The 23,378-nt window shown below is 41.2% G+C and overlaps 2 protein-coding genes across 3 annotated transcripts in view; one reads left to right on the top strand and one right to left on the bottom strand.

Moving 5' to 3' along the window:
* LOC130170786 (phosphatase and actin regulator 1-like) overlaps window positions 1-5,519 on the bottom strand; it is a 34,660-nt gene extending 29,141 nt beyond the window's left edge. Inside the window, exon 1 of the mRNA XM_056378420.1 lies at window positions 5,137-5,519. Within this exon, the coding sequence (XP_056234395.1) occupies window positions 5,137-5,248 (112 nt within the window). The 5' untranslated portion in view covers window positions 5,249-5,519. The remainder of the gene's footprint in view (window positions 1-5,136) is intronic.
* Window positions 5,520-6,459: 940 nt separating this feature from the next.
* sirt5 (sirtuin 5) lies at window positions 6,460-13,009 on the top strand. Of its 2 annotated transcripts, none has more exons than XM_056378423.1 (9): window positions 6,460-6,594; window positions 7,843-7,958; window positions 8,068-8,201; window positions 8,858-9,083; window positions 9,982-10,069; window positions 10,927-10,980; window positions 11,142-11,265; window positions 11,812-11,927; window positions 12,043-13,009. In XM_056378423.1, exons 1-9 carry the CDS (start codon window positions 6,503-6,505, stop codon window positions 12,119-12,121), a joined length of 1,029 nt encoding a protein of 342 aa, XP_056234398.1. In that variant the 5' UTR covers window positions 6,460-6,502; the 3' UTR covers window positions 12,122-13,009. The 2 variants fall into 2 exon arrangements, with proteins under 2 accessions (XP_056234398.1, XP_056234399.1); XM_056378424.1 differs by having other exon boundaries at window positions 6,583-6,723.
* Window positions 13,010-23,378: the final 10,369 nt, after the last annotated feature.

The following is a 23,378-nucleotide window of genomic DNA, read 5'->3' as shown; positions in this document are numbered from 1 at the left end:
CACCATCAACCGTTTGGCTACTAGCTAACTAATGATGTCCAATCATATTCATACAGGACACAATCATTATAATCTGATTCCTCTCACTACCTCTCTGCTCAAACCAGCCAGTGCTGTTTAGAGCCACAGCTTCCTCCAGGATCCCAACCTCTTCCTTATGAACCAAGTCTCTGGTATTGATGATTGAACTAAGCTCTTTAATGATCATTTATGTGTTTATTAGGGAGAATGAGTCCTTTCTGCCAAATCTAAATGTTTGACCATTTGCTGTAAATGGCCAATTTCTTGACATGTGTCTCTGAAAGGAAAAGCTATCAGTCCAGTGTGTAGAATGGGATTTGTTGACAACTTGCGAAGCAGAGGTCGACAAAGCAGGTTGAGGGAATGTGGATACAACCAAAGGATAAATGACAACACTTCCTCACAAGGACTTCAGGCTGGACAACACACCAAACTGATCGAATTACCAACATTGTACCAACTAAACAAGTAACCAAGTAGTTTGGATCCCATACAATTAAACTGAGAATATGTACAGTCTATGACATCAGCCAACCACTCAGCCAAAAGTCCAGTCCAAATGCAGATTTTATTATTTATTTTTCATTTTCAAATTACAAGAATTGATTATTTTTCAATTAATCATTCGGTCAATACATTATCAGAAAATAGTTAAAAATGTTCACCATTATTTGCTAAATCCCATGGAGGCATCTCCAGTTCACTTGAACATTATTAAACAAAGACAAGGGGCAGTTCTTCACAGATGAGAAGCTGCAACAAGGGAATGTTTGGTATTTTTACTTGAAAAATGATTAAAACAATTGATTGGATATCAAAAAGTGTTTCAGTCAGTTGACTAAACAATTTATCTACCAATCGTTTCAGCTCTTTACTGTAACTGGTGGTCCAGACAAAGATACAAAGTGCCCAACCCTCACACGCCCACAACGGCGTACAAATACCCAAGGGTTAGGTTTAGGGTTAGGTCATCACAACAGCTGAGAGACCTTCCCACTATCTTGATTGTCAGCTTAAGTCTGAGTCATACGCCTTTCTTGGCTCAGCTTTTCTCTCGCTGCACAATGGCTAGCTTGTCCGGGCTGAACGGATGAACCCACGTGCCAGCGGATGAAGAGTGAGGGGTTTTTGTGTGTTCAGTGGGAGGCAGCAAGGCAGTGGAAGTACTTCTCTGCATTTAAAGCCCTCACACTTCCTCCCCTGTGTTTTTGTATTCTGCCCAGGTAGTCGTGGCACTCCGCTGTCCAAGGCCCGGCTAATGTATGCAGGTGGCAGCGTTGACGTATGCGCCTGAGACAGAGACGCAGCAGACGAGGGAGACTGAAGAGTATTACTCAGATAGTGGGAGGTAGTTTGTGTGAGCACCGTTCCCACCATATTCTATGGACGACAGCCAACACTGTTTCTTTTTCCGCTGTGCCAGTCTTCATGGTGCTACAATTTAAAAGCCTCCATCCTGCCATCCTGTCCTCCTCCTCCTCCTCCTTCGACTCTTCCTGCTCCTCCACCTCCTCCTCTCATTTAAGCCCTCTCTGTCTCTGTCTTTCATTCAGGTTTGTATTAGTGCTCTCCCACTTTGAATGAGAGCGTGGTAATGCCTGCATCTTGGTCTTTGTGAGAGGGGCTAAGCTCTAACCAAGCTGACCTGGATTTACATTTCTGGAGCAGAGCTGTGCTGCCTGGGATCTGGATGGGCTCAAGACGATGAAGCACAACAGAAATGCCAAAACACAGACTTTGAAACGAATCTTGTCTAATAAATGGGCATATAAATAGACTGATAAATCTTTAAATTCTCCTCCAGACTGAATGACTAAATATGTCATTTGTCATTGTTTTCTGGGACAACAAACAATGTTTACTGATCTGACACTGACACTGAGCTGTGACTGGTTTAGTTTGGTAAAGACTCCTGTGCAACAACTATGTGGGTAAAGTAAGGGTTATTGTTGGAGTACAAAAACGTGTACAAAACGTCCTGGTACACGGTGGAGACGCTGACTGAAGGTATAGGAAACAGGAAGTGAACCGTGGTCGCCCATGTCTAAGTCAAACTATCTGTCGACTCATTTATTCGCCCCTGACTTCTTTCCTCTGGCTACCAGCTGATGAGTATCACCCAATAATGTCTAACCAGGTGTACAGTGCAGCAATCACAAACTAATACTTCTCACAGTTACTTTGCTCATACCTTATAAAACCTATAATGTGGAATATTGTTTCTAACTATAAAATCCCTTTTAAAGACAAAATCTGGGTTCAAGAGGGTAATGACAGAAACTTTTAGCAGGTTTTCTCCATATTAGATTCAGCTAATTTCAAAATCTGTTCATACATACTTTGTTTAAAATTGTTACCCATTCTCTCTAAATCAAATTAAATGAGGTAAAGGTGAAGAAAGGCCTAGGTTAGGGGTTTTCAAAGTCTGAGACTGTGAGCCTCCCCTCAGACAAACCTTGAAAAAAGATCCCACGTCGCCACACCTTTGTTCTTTGTTCTTCGCTTTATTTTGCTCAATTCCTGGATGCCTATGGGATCATGATTATGTTATTTGATCCCACAGACACTCAACACTTGAGCCAAGATAGCCTAATACTGCTGTTTGACTTGAGACTTAACCAAATACATTAAAAAAAAGGTTTCTGACTCTGGGAAAGTGGGAAAAATAGTCAAATTCCCCAAAACTACCGTATCTCTGAACTATCTCTTTGACCAAATCACACACATTTAGGCTCATTTATGTGATTTCCTTTAAATATCTAATGTAATAACTTTAGTTAATATTTTTTCCTTTCTATTCACTGAGCCTCCCATGAAACAGTTTGGAGCTCCCCTGGTGAGGCCTGCCTCCCACTTTGAAAACCTCTGGCGTACCAAGACATCCAGTTGTAGAGTGATGATTTTGCAGTGATAGCATTAGTGGACAGTAGAGAAACATGACGCACTGTAGTGAAACCATGTGAGCCTGAGTTCAGTTGCTGGAGAAGGACAACAAGCTGTCTGGCAAAAGCCTTGGTGATAAACTCTTGTTTACTACACCCAAAACTCATGTGCTGCCAGCCTCCCACACACATATGTACCAGGCAAGTGTGCACATTAACACACATGCACACTGATCCATGGCATGGTTATTTGTCACATGTGAATGGTGATACATATCAAAGACAGGAGTGGGCTGGATTTATGCAAAACAGTAGTGGCCAAACACACAAACATGAAATGGAAATGGAAATTGAGGAGTGGGTGGGTGGCTTCAGTGGTGACAGAAAAAATTAGATTATACCGAATCGGGAGGGAAAGAAAACAGGAATTGAAGAGAAAGAGTGAAAGAAAATATCCCTCTCCTGATATAGCTGGCAGTGCCCGCTGGATTCTGTATGATGCCACGCCAGCCTCATGCAGCTACAGCATGCCCGCTCTGTTTTCAGCTAATAGCCAGCAGCAGCAGCAGCAGCAGCAGCAACAGCAGCACTGTTAGCAAGACACAGCATCCCTCCTTCAACACCTCCTCCTTCAGATTCCTCCTCCTGCCACACAGCTCCGAGAAAGAAAGAAAGAAAGAAAGAAAGAAAGAAAGAAAGAAAGAAAGAAAGAAAGAACAGTGCTGCTCATACTGGGGAGGCTCGGCTAATCTGGCTGAGAGAAGGAGGGGGAGGAGGAGGAGGAGGCGCTGCGTTGTTTTAATAGGAGACAAAATGGAGAGGAAGATTGTTGAGGGCCAGGGAGAGGGCAGCTGAGAGAAATTATGAGTAGGTGGGTCTGAGCACCATGAGTCATAAAGGTCTAAGCAGGCTAAAAGGGGGAGATATCACAGAGCAGGCATGTGAGTAATTCCTGATCTCATTAAGATTTATGTAAGGCTGGTCTGTCACATGTATTTGTCAACTCAGCCTCAGGCAAATAATAAGGATAGCTTCACATTAAAAACAGATTGTAATATAGCCTTTATATCAAGATTTTAGTTGACTGTCTATGCATACTTGATTACTCATTGCAAGCTTCATGTCAGAGCAGAAGAGGGGTGGAAAATTAAGACAAAGCAGAACAATAGCCAGGCAGGGGAATTTTCTAGAGTTGGCATCTGTCCGAAATGGAAAATATAGGCTTGAGTCTAGCCTAGACTGCCGGGGCTGTAGCCTACAAAACCATGTGACTGGGATTTGTCACATCGGTGCTATTTATGTGGGAGGGTCGAACACAAGCTATTTTAGATGCAGCAGCTCATTTAAAACAGAAAGCCCTCTCCATATATGTAGCTACTAATGTGGATGTTGTCATCATCATCATCATCATCTTTGGTGGAGATGATGCCGATTCCGTGCAAATCCTTCGGACTGTGTTCGCCTATTCTGCTCGGTGGCATTTTCAGCACCGGGGGGCAGTGGACAGCTCCGCACTGATGTGGTATTAAAGCAGCCTCCCTTTGGGGATGTGGAGAAAGTGCCTCTTTTCTAAAAATCTAAAAAGATGCATTAAAAAATAAATGAGCACAAAATCAAGATGCTTCTGATCCAGGCTTCGTGACAGTGTAACATCGTGACCATGGCAACAAAGGAAACAATAACTTATCTACCCGCAGACAGACCAGGCTTTAAGCTCCTCACACATCTCACATGCCGGAGCATCAATTCCTCACTCCCTCTCCAAATGCTATAAGAACAAGTGCATTTTAAATGAGCAGCCTGAGGCGGCCAAGTTCACACAACATTTCACTGCAGCCGACAATCAAGGCGGAGTCTGAGTCGGAGCAATAGCAATCAATCGTCTAGGGGGGGGGGGAATTAGGTTTTCTCCCATACCTAACCGTTGCCCTGCAGAGTAGATCGCATATCACATGGATAATTGGAATAAAAGCCAGTCTATGTGAGAAATGCGTCCCAGTGCATGAGTCACTGTGTGGTTACCATCCACCAAGGTGCAGCTGAGCACCATGGGTACCGTCAGACCTGCACAATGAAAGCCCAAAGTCATGCTGATGCGTGGGAACTGTCACTGAACCGATGAAGCAATTTCTCTCCCAGCGAGAACCGATTCACTACAATATCCCCCCCGTGGAGGGAGCTAACATGCACCCAGACATGAAGGAGCTGCCGTGTTGCTGCCTGGCTGCCCTACCTGTCTCCAGGTGCAGAGAGATCCTCGCTTCGTTGATGTAAGGCGTGTCACTCTTGGACCGGACCCTCCGGATCGGTCTACGGTCTACCTCCTCCTCCGGGGCCGCCGCCATGTTCGGCCAGCCGGGCAGAGTCCACTGGCGACCGGCGGGACTGCGAGAGACTCGGCGCCGCAGCAGCAGCCACTCGTGCACCCGCCCGGGCAGACGGTTTGGGAGGGGGGCGGGCTATTGTACTGGTGATGGAGGGGAGGGAGAGAGAGCGAGAGCGAGAGAGAGAGAGAGAGAGCCTTGAAAGGCGACTGATCCTTTCTTTTCCTGCAAGTCAGCTCCACCTGCTCAGGTTCCAGCTCCACGTTAAGAACCGGCCAATGAGAAACAACAGGCTCTCTGCTGCCCATATCTACAGGAGAGTTAAAATGATAATGACTTATTTTATATAATTGACAAATAATCAACAACAATTTTGAGATTTGATTAAAATCCAAAAATGCTTCTCAAATTGGGATTTTTCTCTGTTGTAAATTTAACATCTTTGGGTGTCACACAGTTGGTGGAAGTCACTTTGGGCTGTGGGAACCTGTCAATTTATAGACATTTTATCAACTAAACAACTTAATCGGAAAATAATAAACTGATAACTGATAAACGGTAATGTAGAGCTGCAACGATTAGTCAATATAAAGAGAGTTAAACCAAACCTATTTTGGTAATCATAAAACAAAACATAAAACAGAAACATTGGTTCCACCCTCTCAAATGCATTTTCTCTCTTTTTTTTTTTTTTTGTCTTTTATGATTGTAAACTGTTTGACAGACAAAACAAGACGTCTGAAGATGCCACCTTAAGCTAGACCAAATGATTGATAAATCATATATATACTGTGTGTATATATATATATATATATATATATATATGTGTGTGTGTGTGTGTGTGTGTGTGTGTACAGTAAAGAGATGGATCCAGATAGATTTTATTATAAATCTATATTAGAAGTTATAAAGCGTGTTATTTTAATAAATACATTCATTTCATATCGTTAAAGTTTTAATGTATTAAAACGTTTCGTTTATCTTCATATATCCAGATGATGTCTATATGTGATAATAATATATCTTATAGGTGACTTATACAACAACATCTTACTTACTTACTTACTACAAACTTTTGCACATATCAATTACTAACTTGATTTTCTTTATTTCTTTCTTTCTTAATCCATGAAATGAAAAGCTGGGGTTGCACTTCAAAAATCTACAAATATGTATTAACTTTTGCATACATCTCCACTGCAAACAGCCTAGTGTGGTACAAATGCGCCCTCTGCTGGTTCACCATGTTTGAAGGTGCGGTTGTTATTTAACTCGATGTTCCTCTTGATAGGCTTATCTCTGGTCAATAATAAAAAATACTTCCTGGTTCCTACAGCTGATGGTCCTGCTGGCTTCGGGTCTGACAGGTAGTTACAGTCAATAAAAAACACATCTTACAGAAGGACCCAGCTCTTCCCCTGGAGATATGTACAGCTGAGGGCTCGAGACGCCGTGACATGACGCTGCTGACGCCGCTTCATTGGCTGTTTCCTTGGGTACCGGCGACAGTTAGCTTGTTAGCTTTTTAGCTTATTGCTAGCATACCTAACGACAGGTGTAGGAAGGAAAGTCCATACTTAGCTTGTTAGTGCGCAGGAAAAAAACTATATTAACATTATTGTTTTACTGAAGGAATCACACTTAATCCCCTGGTTCATGTTATAATTGGCAACCAGGCTGGCTTTGTGCTAACTTAAACGACCTCTGAGCTTAATATTAGCCACAGTGACCTTTCTGCCTCTCAGCTAATCATGGCCGTCACTTTTGAAACCTAATTTAAAGCAGTTAAAGTTGTGGAAACGATAAATACCTAAGTTTTCAAGGCATTTCCCGTTTCACTGACGCCTCTTTTTTTTTTAACTTATTGGAGTCTGTCTGTTATTAGGGAATACAATGAACATGTTTTATGAACATAAGTTTATTCATATGGTCACATAGAGACAAATTTATTCATATGGTCATGTTGAGACAAACTGAGAACTGAACGTGCTGATGACATGATCTAATATACATCATTTATTAAAAGAACTGTTTATTTTTTACGACCTCAAACTGTTCTTTGATCATATTTTGAATGATTATAACTAAAGATCTGTAAAGTTTGGTAGCCTCCCGTCTTATTTCTTCACACATTACACAACAGGAGGATTCAATGTTTGTGCAGAAAAAAAAGGAGACCATGCATGTGGAGTAAGAACAGTTGAAAAGATTAGCCCTGACTCCGGAGGGTTAGGGCTGGAACAAGCACCACAAAACATTTCATCACGTGATTTCCTTTTCATTTTAGTCACTTATGGTTTCGATTCTTAGAATCTACCTGCCAAATACCTTTAAAAACTGAGCAGGTGCACTGAGGAAAACTGGTGCTGTTTTAAATTCAAATGGTACTCATTGATGCTTTACCTGTTTACTGCACTTTGGTGTTAATGGATTAAAAAAATGTTCATCCTCACTTTAATTTAAGCTAAAACTTTTGCACGTTTTGTAATTATTTGATAAAAACAGCTTTGCGTACAAAAGTCTCAAATGTACAAATCAGTGTTTACATGTGAAGCACAAACTGAATTGGAAATCAGCTCTGTTTCTATTGTGAATAGTGTATTTTTCTTCCCCAGTTGCCAGAGCTTGATGATTGTGCGGCAGTTCACCTGTAGAGCCATAATAAACCCTCACCTGCATGCCCACCTGAGGAAACCCTGGGGCTGTCGAGACATGGCCAGACCCAGTTCAGGTAGACCGACGTTTACCCTTTACGCTCACATCGTCTTTCTGTAAAAATAAAGACAACAAAGCTTTCATTGTTGTCACTTCAATTTATATATTTGTGTTTTAATGTACAGACTTGGCAGCTTTCAGGGAGATTTTCTCCAGAGCCAAGAAAATAGCCATCATCACTGGAGCTGGGGTGAGTGCTGAGAGTGGAGTCCCCACCTTCAGAGGAGCAGGAGGCTACTGGAGGAAATGGCAAGCACAAGTAAGCACCTACCTGTCCCGTTTACCAGCTGTCAAAGTGAATTTAATGCAGAATTGTTGCACTGCATTTATATAGAGTAAAGTAGCGTAGTGTATCTAACTTTTAAAGTCAGTAGCTGTGAAGATGGAAGCATTTGTCATTTTTTTTGTTCCCATTTTTGTCATATTTTTCATCATTGTAACTACTCAGTTGTGTATAAGTAGCTAGAATTGCTTTTATGTGTTTGACCCCCAACTTAACCACTGAGGAAAACCTGCAAGACAACATATAGATAATTTCATTGTACGATTTTGAGAGTCGCAAAACAGCGTTGCAAAGAGTGCTCATAGGAAATTTAACAATGACTTCTCTCTGCTCTTGTCTGATTTATGAGTTTGTACTTCAAAAATTATAAAATCAATCGTGGGACGTGCACATACAGTTTGAAAATAGTCCTGACAGAGAAGAAAACAACAAGCTTAATTCCTTGGAAACTTTCCTGCATTTGTGAAGATGAGTGAACACAGAGCGCTGCAGACAACTCTGTGCTCAGTTGTCTAAATTGCCACCAAGCAAAACTCTCATGAAAAAGAAGAATATGTAGCAATAATTTTAATTTAATTCACTGAATTACTGTACAAACATGTGATCATCCTGTTGCTGTTCTTTTGTGTTAGGAACTTGCCGCTCCGGAGGCCTTCTCCAGGAACCCCTCTCGTGTTTGGGAGTTTTATCACTACCGCCGCGAGGTCATGCTCACAAAGATTCCCAACCCCGCCCACCTAGCCATCGCTGAGTGCGAGGATCGGCTCTCCAAACAGGGGCGCCAGGTCACCGTCATCACTCAGAACATCGATGAGCTCCATCGCCGCGCTGGATCCAAAAACATCCTGGAAATCCATGGTAAGCAGAATATAGTGAAGACACCTGATGTCGGTATCGATGGAATATTTGCACTAATCTGCTCTTAACTTTTCTTGTAATCAAAGATTCTCAAAGTGCAGCTTCTGAACTTTAAAGGATTTGCAGCTTTTTGACTTTTTTGCCACTTTTCACTATATTCCGAATTCTATAGATCCTAGTAGTGGCTATTTATCTTTCAGATTAATTTAAGTCCAACATAAAAATCAAAAGGCCACTGATGCACCATGGGTGTGTGGTTTACGCAAGCAAAAGAATATATTGTCCAAACAAAGCCATTTTCTTTTTGATTTATTCATTCAAACAAGCAGCAATCCAAGGAACAAAGGGAACATGTTTCCTGCTGACCATCCAGGTGCATGCTGGTCCTAAACCAGCCTACCTACCTAAATAACCTCATGTGCCCATAGTATTACCCAAAATAAACAAAATACTAGTTAACCAAAACTAACTATGCTAGATAAGCAAAAAATATAAAGAAACTAATGACTAACTAAAGAGAATATTATCAAAAAAAATAAAACATTGATTAAAGCAATGCAAACTCAAAACAGACAAATAAATAATAATAAAAACCAACCGACAAACTAGTAAATAGCTCCTACAGATTACTTGAGAGTAGTTAACATTAGTTGCAGCCTGATTATTCTCATTTCATTCTCATGATTGTTCCAATGATATTTTTTTAATTGTGGACCAATGGTTTAGTCCATAAAACGTCATAAACTAGGAACTGGAATCTTTATAAATGAAAAGGTTTGAAGAAATGTCTAATCCTCCAGATCAAACTCAATGATCCTAAAAAAGAAAAGAAAGGAAGTTGATTTTTTTTCTTTCTTTCAACTCTAATCTTTTTCTTGTGTCTTTTTTGTTAAACCAGGAAGTCTGTTTAAAACTCGCTGCATGAGCTGTGGTCATGAAGCAGCCAATTACAACAGCCCAATATGTGCTGCTCTGGAGGGTAAAGGGTAAGAACTTCGTCTGTTGGTGTGTTTGTGGCGTATTCCTCTGTTTCCCTCAACAATATGAAAATGTGTCACGAGAGATATCGATCATATTCATTTGAGCTTAAAATGCCAGAGATGCAGTCTGTCAGATGTCAGGGAGCTAAATAACACCTGGTGAAAAATAAAATGTCAGTTTAAAAGCCACTTTGTCATTTATCTGACATTTAAAATTGATGTTTTTGAAACCGGCAAATGTTCCACTTTTAAACTGCATCTCACCTGCAGGAGTAAAATGAAGGAAATCGTAAGATGAATTTGAAAATGAATATCAAAACTGATCATGTCAGGGAGTACAGCGAGTTCACACAGGTCACTGTCAGAGGATACATTCAAAAGACAAGAAATCACAAATAAGTATAGAAATGAATATATAAAAGAAAATACTCACAAGGAGAAACAGTCTTGCCCATAGGTCACCTCATAAAGCAACTCGTTATATTTTACTGTTAGTTGACATCTAATGGCTGCTGTAATGAAAGGAGGAAGTCAGGTGATATAAAAAGAGGAGGAGGAAGTTGGGGTGGTCACGTAACCATGACGACGAAGGTACGGTACACTCCTATGAGTCGTATCCGAAGATGATGAAAATGATCAAAAGGCTAGGAATGTTCTCATAATGAAACTGTAACATTAACATGGTTTGGATTTACTAACTTTGTTGGATTGAAGATGTTATGATATCAGTCAGGAACATCAGTATTGTTTTAAATCCCTGCTGCAACTATCTCTTCTTTTAACATAGTTTGGGAATGTAGAGACTATTTGTGTGTAATTGCCCTATTTCCCCCTATAACCTCTTCATCAAACTCCCTCCTCAGAGCTCCAGACCCAGACACACATGACGCCCAGATCCCTGTTCAGCAGCTGCCCAGGTACGAATCACCCATGCTCTCTTTTAATTCTCTGCTCTTTTCTAACTAGACTATTTGTTTTGACAAAGAGTGTTTTTCTCTCTCTCTCTCTCTCTCTCTCTCTCTCTCTCTCCTCTCTCTCTCTCTCTCTCTCTCTCTCTCCCTCTCTCCCTGTGTTTCAGGTGTGAGCAGACAAGCTGCCACGGGCTCCTGAGACCAGCTGTGGTTTGGTTTGGAGAGACTCTGGACTCCGACATCCTCACCAACGCAGAGAAAGTGCTGGACAGCTGTGACCTCTGCCTTGTGGTGAGTGAGTGTGTTTGTGTGTGTGTGTACATAAAGGGTATTAATTAGGGCTAAATATGACAATTTCTTTCTTCAATCAATTAAATCTGCAGATTATACTTCATTAAAGATGTACTCCATGTTAAAAAAAAAAAGGTCAAACTAGATGCAGCAGAGTCTCATGTTTTGTGGCATTTTGCTTAAAAAAGTCATTTAAACCATCAATCAAAATATATTTATTGATTATTGACATATTGACTTCTGTACTTCTGGTTGAAGTAGTTGTACGCTAAATCTACTACAGTGAAAATCCATGTCAGTGTCACTTCTGGAGAACATTCAGGCTAAGGCAGCTGATGAAAGGACTGAGAGGCATTGTTCCATTGGATATTAAAAATTATAAATTAAATGTGAAATGTAGAAAAGTCATGACAGCATCAGCCTGTTGTTTTATATGTCGAAATAAAAAATGTTATCTTTGAAAACTTTATCTGCTCTCTTGCATCATTTTTCAAAGATACTTCTTTATCGTGATTAAAGTTTACTGAAATAATTCTCCCTCTGCAGGTCGGTACGTCATCAGTTGTGTATCCAGCCGCCATGTTTGCTCCTCAGGTGGCAGCCAGAGGCGTACCTGTGGCCGAATTCAACATGGAGGACACTCCGGCCACCATGCGCTTCAAGTATGTTTCATTCGTTTCTTTCACACCACATACATGTGACATTTTCACTCATTCATTCCACATTATTACAGCATCAACAGCAGAGACGATGTTTCTCTCTGGGTTTGTGTTTCAGGTTCCACTTCCATGGCCCCTGTGGGACCACGTTACCAGCCGCACTGGCTCGCCACGACACCGAACAAAACATAGAATGAGTGGAACTGTACGCAGAGAAGAGTGTGTAACACTGGAGGATTTCACTGCTACAAATACCATAAATAATGGGTTAAATATAATGAGAACACAACATGGATGACGTGGAGATGGACAAAGGGGTTCATGAAAAATAAGACGAGGTCAAAAAAGGGAAACTTTGATTTAAGAGGTACAATGAAGAACAGATATGATTATATCATAGTTACATATACAGAATTTTCACAGAAGTTTCAAGTTGATGGCGTGGCTTCTGCATCTCCATAGTTTCTTTTTTCTTCAGGGTATGATGAGAAAAACTGATTTAATGGCTGTTAAAGGGTTTTTTTCTTTATTTTAAAAAATCTACATTGCAGCAAACATTGTTTTTTACTATAGTGCCAAATCACACTAATCATGTATACTCTGGATTTGTAAGAGTTGTAACTGTTAAATTTAATTGTTAAATAATTACCTGAAGCAGCTGAAAAAGACACTAAAGCAGCTGAAAAGCCTCTAATAAAACACCACCACAGGCTGAAGACTAAACTCCATCACTCCTTTTGCACTAAATGAATACTGAATGTCAGACAGTAGGGGGCAGTGTTGAGCTGCTGCTGCTACCTTCCAGTTCGGAGGGGAAAAAAAACAAAGATCCCTTCCAGAGGACGTGTGGGCTCTGCCTGGGATGTGTGGTGTGTTTGTGTCAATTCAGTGTTTGTCTGACTTTATGGGCCGTGATGAATACTGAGGGATGATGCCTTCCAGTGGCCACGAGTCCGCTCCAGTTAAACCAGTTCAACCAGTGGCTGTGCATGCTCTCGGCCAGTCATGAGGAAAGGTTTTGTCACATGTATGCTAACGTGATTGTAACATCTTATTAACATGACATAAATGAATCATATAAACTGAACTGTGTCTCATACATGTGGTGTATCTGAAATACAGCGTACGTTTCAAATGAGTGTGAATGAGAAATGATGTGTGTGTTACTGCAGTGCGATGTGCTGATGACGGTGGGGTGTGTGTAGCTTCTCTGTTACAGACGATGTTCTGCTTTGGCTGGAGACAGGATTGTGCCTGACACTTCCCTGCTTGGCCACAATCCCACCCCTCCCCTCAACTTCCATCACCTCAGCGTAAACACACTGTGCACAGGTTCAGTCCAGTGCTGTATTTGCATGTAACACTGTACGGTTTAATGCTCAAAGACTGAGCTGGCTGTTCACACATGAAACACTTAAATTAGCCAGTTACTTGGAGATTAGAAAAAAGTCTTCATCAGGACTAACTGTGAACTTGCTTCAGTTCTTTTTGGTGTACACTACAGCTCATCTGGAGTTCTTACACATAAATATGATTTGAAAGACTAGTGTTTTTATGCCTCTGTGCTGGCATACAGATGTCCATATGTACGTATGGACGTCCATCCCATTCTCATGGACACAATAACTCAGTCACACCTTGACAGAACGTCTTCAAATTTGGCACAAACATTCACTTGGACTCAAGGATGACCTATGATGGTCATAGGTCAAAGGTTGTATAGCTGGGGTATCCACAAAGAAGGAAATTAAACACAGTAGGATTACAAAAATGTATTTACAATGTCACAATAACCAATAACCTACCAGCTAAGATAGCCTGACTGCACAGGACACTTCTCCCAATAACCTGAGTCAGTTGTAACACCTGAACACCACATGCTGCTAAAACAGGAAGCTGATAAATGGTTCACAGAGTCGGCTTCTACCACTCTTACTGATAGAAGAATGAAAGGATGGATTCATTCTTAAAACAATAATCATCCGTGTGTAAACTGAAGAAGTTATTGGTATATCGTATATAAATCCTCTCTTGCAAAATACATTTCCCAAAATGGATTTTGCCTTCCTGACCTGAGTTTCAGTAAATCACAATAAATTTTACATGTTTTAAAAATGACAAAATTATATATTATGTGTGTACATCTCATCTGTTCTTAATGGGTTAAGACAGACTTGTGGAAGGGTAAACCAAAAGTGCAGGGGGGGGGGCTAGAAATCGCTGATCTACAGACGATGCTCTGCTTTGGCTGAAGACAGGATTGTCCCTGACACTTCCCTGCTTAGCTACAACCAAATCACCCCCCCCCCCCCCCCCCAACTTCCATCACCTCAGCATAAACACACACTGTGCACAGGCCAAGTCCAGCTCTGTTGACGCTCATCTGCAGGAGTGGAGGATGTCAACAGAGATTATTTGGCTAATCTGATGGTGATATTCAGATTAGCTTCAAGAAACTGCAGCGTCTCTTTCCCTCTTTTCTCTCTCTGCTTCATCTGTCGCTGCTGTTTTCCCTCTCAGCTCTCATCTGTACATCTGCCATGTGTGTCGTGTTTGAGACACCATGCATCCCTCCCTCCCCGGCTACGCCTCCATCACCTGCTCATTAGAGAGAGGATGATGGTCCGACGGTCCCCCATGACTCTGCTCCAAAAATAACAGAGCCAATTTCCCGCCTGTTAGGCGGCGATTTCACACCAATCTGAGTTGTACTGCCCAGCTAGGTCTGTCAAAGAGAGAGAAAGAGAGAGAGAGGGTATGAGAGAGGTTGAAATAAGGTGGAGAAGAAAAGCGAAACAAGGAAAGGAAAAATGTAGGTCAGAGTGTAATGTGCCTGAAAATACAAGTCCTTTATCCTGTAAACACACTGCCCTCATCACTCAGCAGACATAGAAAGTGAGGAAGTATATTCCCTCATCAACTGAACACAAATAGTATTCTGAGCTGTTTAAGGAGACATTTTGCATTCTAAAGAAAAACTAGAATTACTGCCTCTTGGTTGTATGCCTCCGTTACATCCCTGTTTATCCAGAGTCATATAAAATATTCACCATTTGTGTGAAATTTTGTCATAAATACTGAGTGAAATCTTGAGTTATGGCTAAAAAGTGTTTTGTGAGGTCACCCTGACCTTGACCTTTGAACTTTTGACCAACAAAATCTAATCAGTTCGTCCTTGAGTCCTAGGGAATGTTTCTGCCAAAGTTCCATCAAAGCGTTTCTCAGATATTGTGTCCACGAGTATGAGACGGACGGACGGACGGACGGACGGACAGATGGACGTTCGTATGGTCGTACATACGGACAACCCGAAAACAATAAATAAATCCGTTTATTAACTCTCTGTCTGGTGGAGAATTAGATTAGAAGATAGCACAAAGACTGGAAACAAGTAGGAACAAGTAGCATGGCTCTGTTCAAAGTAGTAAATGTCCAAAGTGGTAAATGGACTGCACTTATTTAGCGCTTTTCTAGTCTTATCGACTGTTCAAAGCACTTTACAATACTTGCTACATTCACCCACTCACACATTCATACACTTATGGGTGAACAACCGTCCTTCTATTTAGTGGACGACCTTGTCCTCCTCCTGAGACAAAGGTACAAAATCTGCCAAAATTCCAAAAGGTTATGTGATGGATGGATTTTGTTACATTCGGACAGAGCTAGGCTAGCTATGCTAAGCTGTGACTGTAGTTTCATATAAGAGTGGTATCTTCCACCCAACAGAATATAAAGTACCTCCACCTTCACCAGCAACAATATCTTTACTTATGTATGTATTTATGTATCTGTCTCTCTCCCCCTCCACTGACATGCCCCATATAAAGATAATATCTATCTGTACACAAGCCTCTTCCAGGTCCTGAATTAGACAAGTTAGACATTCACTGACGGGCTGTTCAGAATCAAATTACTGTTTACAATTTCATCACAGCTTTATGCATCAATAACACTTTAATAACATTTCTAACTACAAGACAAGGCAGTTATTGTGCTCCATAAACCTGCTTTTTTGCTCGTAATACAAATAATATTCTATTTAATTTAAAGGTGCCATGAACTGACATCACTTCTTTTTTAATGTAGTGTATTTGCTGGTAAAACACGGAAATCAGGTGGGGGTAGGAAAGGGGTAAACCAGTGGAAATGCATAATGGTTTTCTGGGCTGCAGGACCAGAATTTCAGAAATAGAGTTCAGGAATCCTCATCCCCACCCCAGACACCAAAAATAAAGTTTCTAAATGTTCTTAATTATCAGAATTTGTCAAGTTATTTATTCAGTCAACCATTTAATTGTAGTTGCAGTAAATAGTCTTTTCCAACATTGAGGTCTGAATGCTGTTTCAAAGCCGTCTCTGCACTGCCAGGAATTGAGACATACTGAATTATCTCTTTCTTTGCCTACAAGTCGTCGTCACATCACGTACTGGAATCAGCCACTCAAATCCTCTTGTGTAATTATTTTGATTATATAAAATCAAATTCCCTAAAAAAAAAAAAAAATAAATAAAAAGATTTGCCATCATAAGATAATTGGGAAAACTATTTATTGGTATATGAACGTAATTCTTGAAGACAGGGTTGTAAATGCAGGTCTTTGACATTAAATTCAATATACTTTACGTCATGGTATTTATACATTTTCTTGAGGCCCTTCTCTGTAGCATTCAGAAATGTCTGACCTCGGTGACCCCTAGTGGTAGAATCAGAAAAGACACTATGATTGACAATGAAAGGCTACAACAATTATCACCACAATTATTTCATTTTTCTAAAAACACAAGCTTCTGCCATCAGAAACATTTTTAGATAATCACATAAAAATTCACACATAGGGGCTTTAAGTAAATTATCTGTATATACCCCCCCCCCCCCCCCCCCCCCCCGTCTGTCTGTCTGTCAGTCAGTGAACCAGAGTGACTTCCTTTATAAAATCAAGGCTGCTCAGACTCAAACAAGTGTTTCAATGAAAAGAGGAATTACAGCATCGTCTCCTGTTCAGCCAAGGCCGGAGCGAGGTTACGGTAAATATCTCCGTCAATGTCACTGTGTCACCGAGACCCACGTCAGTACGGTTATACCCCCCCCCCCCACCCACCCATGCTGCAGCCCCCCTCGCCACCACTTTTATGAGCTGTGCGCCCACATGTGACCTCTAATGGACAGGGGCTTGTGTTTGTCCGTGTGTCTGCCAGTGGTTGCGTGACTTGGGGGATGGGAGCAGTGTCGGTGATTTCCCAGAAGTTTGTCGGCTTTATTTTATACAAACATTTTAAAATATTTAATGAGTATTTGTTCAGAATTATCGCCTCGGGCCACATGTTTGACTTTCTGTATTTCTGTAGCCGTGAGGGTCGTTAAAAGGAGAGAAAAAAAGATGCACAGTAACAGTGGATCATGAATAAAGTTGTGGAAATTAGTATATATAGAGTAATATTTAAAAAGCAAATGACTGCACAGGAGCATTTTTGTCCTATTTTTCATCAGTGTAGATGTTCACGTTCCCACATCCCTGAGGACGCAGCTCATGCCAACACTTTGGGTTACCTAATGGACCAACTGATTAAATGTACAGCATGTGTGTGCATATGTGTGTGTTTGTGTGTGTGTATGAATAATTTGTCTCCCCCACAACTTCTCATTCAGCCGACACAAGTTCCAATTAGAGAATACACCCCCCACACCCCCACCCTCACCCCCACCCGCTCCTCCCTTTGCAAACTGGAGCATCATATTTTATTCATTCCTTTGGCAAAACGTGAAAGCGAATTAACTTCCACAGACGCCGGCCACCATCGTACCTGCAGCTCTCAGAGCCATCGATTTTTAATTCACACTCAGGAAAACGTTATAGTTTATTCATTCCTCAGAGAAAAACTTTAGCCCGAGGACCCACAGTACAAGTGTGTGGGAAATGTGCAGGATGTGTGTGGTACTTGCGTTTTCCTAGATTTTTCTTTCTGTGAGGACCTCATGTGTCCACTAATACAGATTTTGTTGTTCCTCACTTTGAAAACTTTTTTTTTTTTTTTAATAGTTTATAGTTAGGACTTTCACTAACTTTCTAATTCTTAACCTCCACCAAACAGCACTTTTTGCTGAAATGTTGAGTTGAGGACCAGACAACATGTCCTCACTTACCAAAACTTGTTTTCATTTTACAAAAATGTCCTTGCCATTTAAAAATTCATTCCAAAATTGTCCTTCATTTTCCAAAAATCTCATCATGTTCAAAAAACTCCAACATGTCTTCACTTTGTCCAAACGTGTTCGATTTCTAAACAATGTCCTCATGTTCCAGAATTGATTGATTGAGTTTTCAAAAATGTCATTACAGTTCAAAACTATCCTAGGTTTTAAAGTTTTTAAAAATGTTATCACTTTCCAAACATGTCTTCAAGTTCTACAACTGTCCTCAATTTCCAAAAATGTGTCACAACTTAAGTTCAAGTTCAAAAAATTTCAAAAGAATGTCCTTAATTTGCAAAATATCTTTACTTTACCTACTCAACTGTCCCCAGTTCCCACATTGTCCTCTTGTTCAAGGTCTAATAATCAAATTGGTCCCCATGAATATAGAAGTTCAGGAGCACACACACACACACACACACACACACACACACACACACACACACACACACACACACGCACACACTTTGTTTACTGGCTCCAGCATGGTAGAGTTGAGTGCTAATGTGTTGCTGTGGGAACTAAGATGTGTGCAGCGCCTCAGCAGAAGGAAGCCTGCAGCGCTGCTACTGTACACACACACACACACACACACACACACACACACACACTCACTCCCTCATCATTTCTCGCACACTGTTGAGCAATAAAGGGGCACATGGGCCTCTGCACGTACACTGGAGTACATAGACATTTATTTTCAAAATGTCAACTTTTCATCTACATAAACAGAAGCCTTAACTAAAGACTGAGCTAGTTTTTATCAGCAATTCTAAGACAGAGAATTTCTTGACTTGAGTTTTTTAGCCTCTTATAGCTCATCGTTTTGGCTTTGTGCTTTTTTTTTTTACTCTATGGTTCAGTGTGACAGTCTCCAGCAGCAGCAGGGAACTGTTTTCTAGCTGACAAGCACCAAACAGCAGAAAGACACAGTCAGACAGCGGCTGGTGAAGAAAACCAAACATGTAGCAGCTGGCAGGAGCAGGTGGAGACCAAAACAGGAGCAAATGTTGGACTAATATTCATCCGGTGGACAGAAATATGACTCTAAATGAGATTAAGATGTTGCTCTGTGTCTGTTGAATGGATAACTGTTTGCTAACAGATTGGCCAAACCAACTATTCAGATTCAGCCTAAACAGAGACACCCATAGTGTCAGTTTTGTGTAAAGTCGCTGATGTGATGTGAATATGACATCAGCAGGTCTTTCCTCTGTCTATTTTTGCTGCGAGACGAGCGAGTCGTGTGAAAAATAGGTGAGACCCTGAATGTCTACGTCGCCTGATGCAGCCGCGAGGCGTGAGACACGCTTCAGTGTGATCACTCTAACCTGTTAACATGTGCGCCGAAATGAAAACCAAAATGTTCCACAGCCGCGACGCACACGCCACGCATCCAGTGTGTTCCCGGCCTCAGGCAAAGATTCGGTCTCAGTCTAGAGATATAAATCCATGCTGTGGCTGAGAGACAAGGCAGAGGTCACATTCGCCACCTTTCAAGACTTGCAGGACACAGGACACATATATGATCTGAATGTCACTTTTCCACTTGACAAAATCAACAAGAATTTACTATGGAAATAAATTAGTTTAAATTTTAGAATTGGTTATGCTTCTATAATATGTTGTTTACGGTTTGTTGCATTTTGTGTTTCTGTACATCTGTGAATCTGTGTCTTTTTGTTGGGTTGTTTGCTTGGTGAGTATCTGAACGAATGTGTTATGAGGTTGTTTCATGACGGGATTAAACCAAATCAAACCAAGCTGTAATTGGAAGAGTGGGCGCTTCACTAGATAAAATGAGCAATTTCCACAAGCGACATGCATCGTTGTTCGCTGTGCCTTTTGTCTATTGGGTCGGGCAATTATTGGGCGGATCTCCAAGTCCAATATATGGTGATGTATCTGTCACCTTATTGTGACGTATTTCTGACTCCTAGTGGCCAAAAAACTATTAACAGAAGTTTAAAAGTGTCTGAATATCTTCCTGCTTCACCTTCTGTGTTTATATTTACTCTATCTCTCTGTATGTGTTTGTATTTGCATATGAGCATGTTTGCATCTATGTTCTATCTGTGTTGGGCCGGGTTTAACTGAATTAAGATGACTAAGGCTGGTGCTCTTCCCAATCGCCCCAGATTGGGCTTTTGGAGTGAAAATCCTCCAGGGAAGCACTAATCCCTGACTGTCGGGAGCAATTTTTATTCCGTAAGCAAAGCTTTCTCCCTCTATCTCTCCTCTGCTTGCTCCCTCTCTTGCTCTATCGCTCTATTTATAGCCCTCTTAAGCTGCTCTGTGTGCCACTGTTTACATTTAGATCCCCCACTCTTTAGATTTAGACGCCCCCCCCCCCCCCCCCCCCCCCCCCCCCCCTTTGCTCCTGGTCGTCCCTTGGTTCCCAAGCAGGAGAATTAAAAGCAGGAAATCTCTATTGACTAATATCCTCGCATAAAGCAGGGGGCGAGATGGACGGATAGAGAGATTATGAGGAAGAGAGCTAGACACAGAGAGAGGTGGAGAGAAGAGGAGGGAAGACAAAGACGAGGGAGATGTGAAGTGACAAGCAGATCCGAATGTGTATTCCAGGCGGTCAGGCAAGCTGTCTGTGTTTGAGAAGACAGATTGTGATAGGGAGGAGGAGGACGAGGAGGAAGAGGCCGTGTTTTGAAAGGAAAGGGAGTCAGAGAATTTGTGTCTTGTTTAGAGGAACAAAGAAATGGAGATGGAATAGAGATGAGGTGATGCAGAAAATATAAACGCCCCTTGTGATTTTACTGAGAGTTTGGAGTGTTTTAAGGAGTGAGATTTAGATGTGAAGATCGATGCTACTTTTGTGTCTGTACAGTACATACAGTAGTTGCAGCCAGTTAGCTTAGCTTATACCTTGCTTTTCTCATTTGTCCGAAAACGGAAGCATAAAAACAGTTAAGAACAGACATTTTAATGGACTGTTTCTTGGCCTGGACCAACATAAGCTAAACACATAAACAGATTGTCATTTTTACTCTTCATTAAATAACTAATTAATTATTGAGGTTTAGAGGTGCTGGTAGCTGCGGATAGAGCCAGGCTAGCTGTTTCCCCCTGTTTATATCCTTAATGCAAAGCTAAGCTAACTGACAGCTTCATATTTACCATCCTCTGTGGATGATTTTGTCAAAAAACAAAAAAAAATGAAACTCAAGGTGCACTTACTAGCTTTTCAGCGTTTTCACTCTAAGGAGGAGTTTGAATTGTACAAAGCTGAAAATTGGGATTTCGTTTTTGTTTGTCTCGTTCTGATTTTTTTAATCCAATATTTTTAACTTTGACAGTTAAGTCAAATTAATTAAATGAATGAAGTAAATCAACAAATATAAAATCACTTGAGTCAGCATTTTATCAATCAGAATTATATTCCTAGTAGTGTGGTGATGGCTTCGAACATGACCTTTAGACCTTTATGTGGGAAGATAACATTAACAGAGTGGAATAAATACCATCCATCCATTTTCTTCAGGGTATTCCAGACATCACTCTCTCCAGCAACGCTGTCCAGCTCCTCCTGGGGGATACCGAACTCCTTCCAGTGAGTTCTGGGTCTAACTCGGGTCTCCTCCCAATGAATACGCCTGGAGAACCTCCAAAGGAAGGCGCCCAGGAGCCATCCTTATCAGATGCCTGAACTACCTCAACTGGCTACTCACCCTATCTCTAAGACTGAGCCCAGACACCCTGCGGAGGAAACTCATTTCAGTTGCTTGTATCCATGATCTCATTCTTTTGGTCACTGCCCAGAGCTCATGACCATCGATGAGGGTCGGAGCGAAGATCGACTGGTAAATTGAGGGCTTTGCTTTTCGGCTCAGCTCCATCTTTACCACAACAGTCCGGTACCCGGTACAAATCCCAAGAAAAGACCAAAACCAACAATGTGTTAGTCTGTCTCAGTGTTAGTCTGTCTCAGTACTTCTTCTCAGATCTTCTTTTGACTGTCTGTGAAACTCCACTCCGAGCCAATTGGCTTCTACTGAAGCCGTACAGAAACTCTTTAGAACACTTCACAAAATATACAGTTTCATATTTACATACTTCCTAGAACAGCTGGTCTCTGTAGTTTTTAACAAACAGGAGGAAATAGTGCATTTGTTAGGGACTATTTTCAGCTGCAGATTAATCCACATTTGGTGCTCTAATGAGTATTTGGGGCAGCAGGATGATTTACTACAGTAAACCATAAACTTACAGCGTGTGTGTGTTCATGGTAAGAGGAATAAGATATATCAGGCTTTTGATACCTGATACCTGATGGTAAGATGTATTGTTAGATATATTTTCATGGGTTTTGTTGAGAGGAAGAAAAACATTGAATATCAATCACTATCTTTTCAAAAGGCTTCCTGAAAATAGATTATACTTCAGTGCAGCCACAGTTTTGAACCTCAAAAATTGTTCTACCTCGTCTCTCTTTGTCCCAGCTCCTTCCCAAAGCCTTCCTGTTTGTTTCTGTTGAGGTCATCGTGCCCCCTTCAGCTGCGAAGTAGCAGTTTAAGGCAGCAGCTAACATTTAGCTCATTATGTAAATGCTAATCATCAGTTGTAGCACAGACCCTGGGGGATTCAGAGACACTCAGACACAACTAAGGCTGGCAAACCGGCACGCTGCATTAACAGTTCTAGTACATAAACAAACCGATTTATGGATCGCGAGGCTCCGCTGTGCTAATCTGTCAGTTTAGCTCCTCACTCGCAGTAAAGCAGCATCGATGTAAACTAGTTATGTAATATAATGTGATGGAGCAGCGTCGTCCTCTGTGTATTTTACTCTCAGATGAGGCACGCTTCCACTTGTATTTCCTGCCCAGTGTCAATAACGTAATCAGATGTGGGGCTCACAGCTGCTCTACCTATGAGTGTGTGTGTGTGTGTGTGTGTGTGTATGTGTGTGTGTGTGAGTGTTGAGGAAAAGCAGACAGAGGAATACAGTGCAGTATTTGGACAATGACACATTTCGGTTGTGCCGGCTCTGTCTTCTAGCTCATTGGGTTTGAAATAAAAGAGTGACTAAGAGGTGAAGCTGCTGACTCTCAGGGTTTTTGGAGGCTTGTCTGATCAGACTGGATAAACAGTGTAAACTTGACTGCACTTTCAAAATATAAGGAGGTTACTGTTGTTCCAGTATGGATACAAACCCTTACAGCTCTATGATTTTGCATGTTTTAGCCTACTTACTACAAATACATACTTTACATCACAGCTAAACATGAAGTTAAAGATTTGTT

This window comes from Seriola aureovittata, chromosome 6 (genome assembly GCF_021018895.1).
Source record: "Seriola aureovittata isolate HTS-2021-v1 ecotype China chromosome 6, ASM2101889v1, whole genome shotgun sequence".
NCBI lineage: Eukaryota > Metazoa > Chordata > Actinopteri > Carangiformes > Carangidae > Seriola > Seriola aureovittata.
This window is presented reverse-complemented; position numbering and strand designations above follow the sequence as displayed.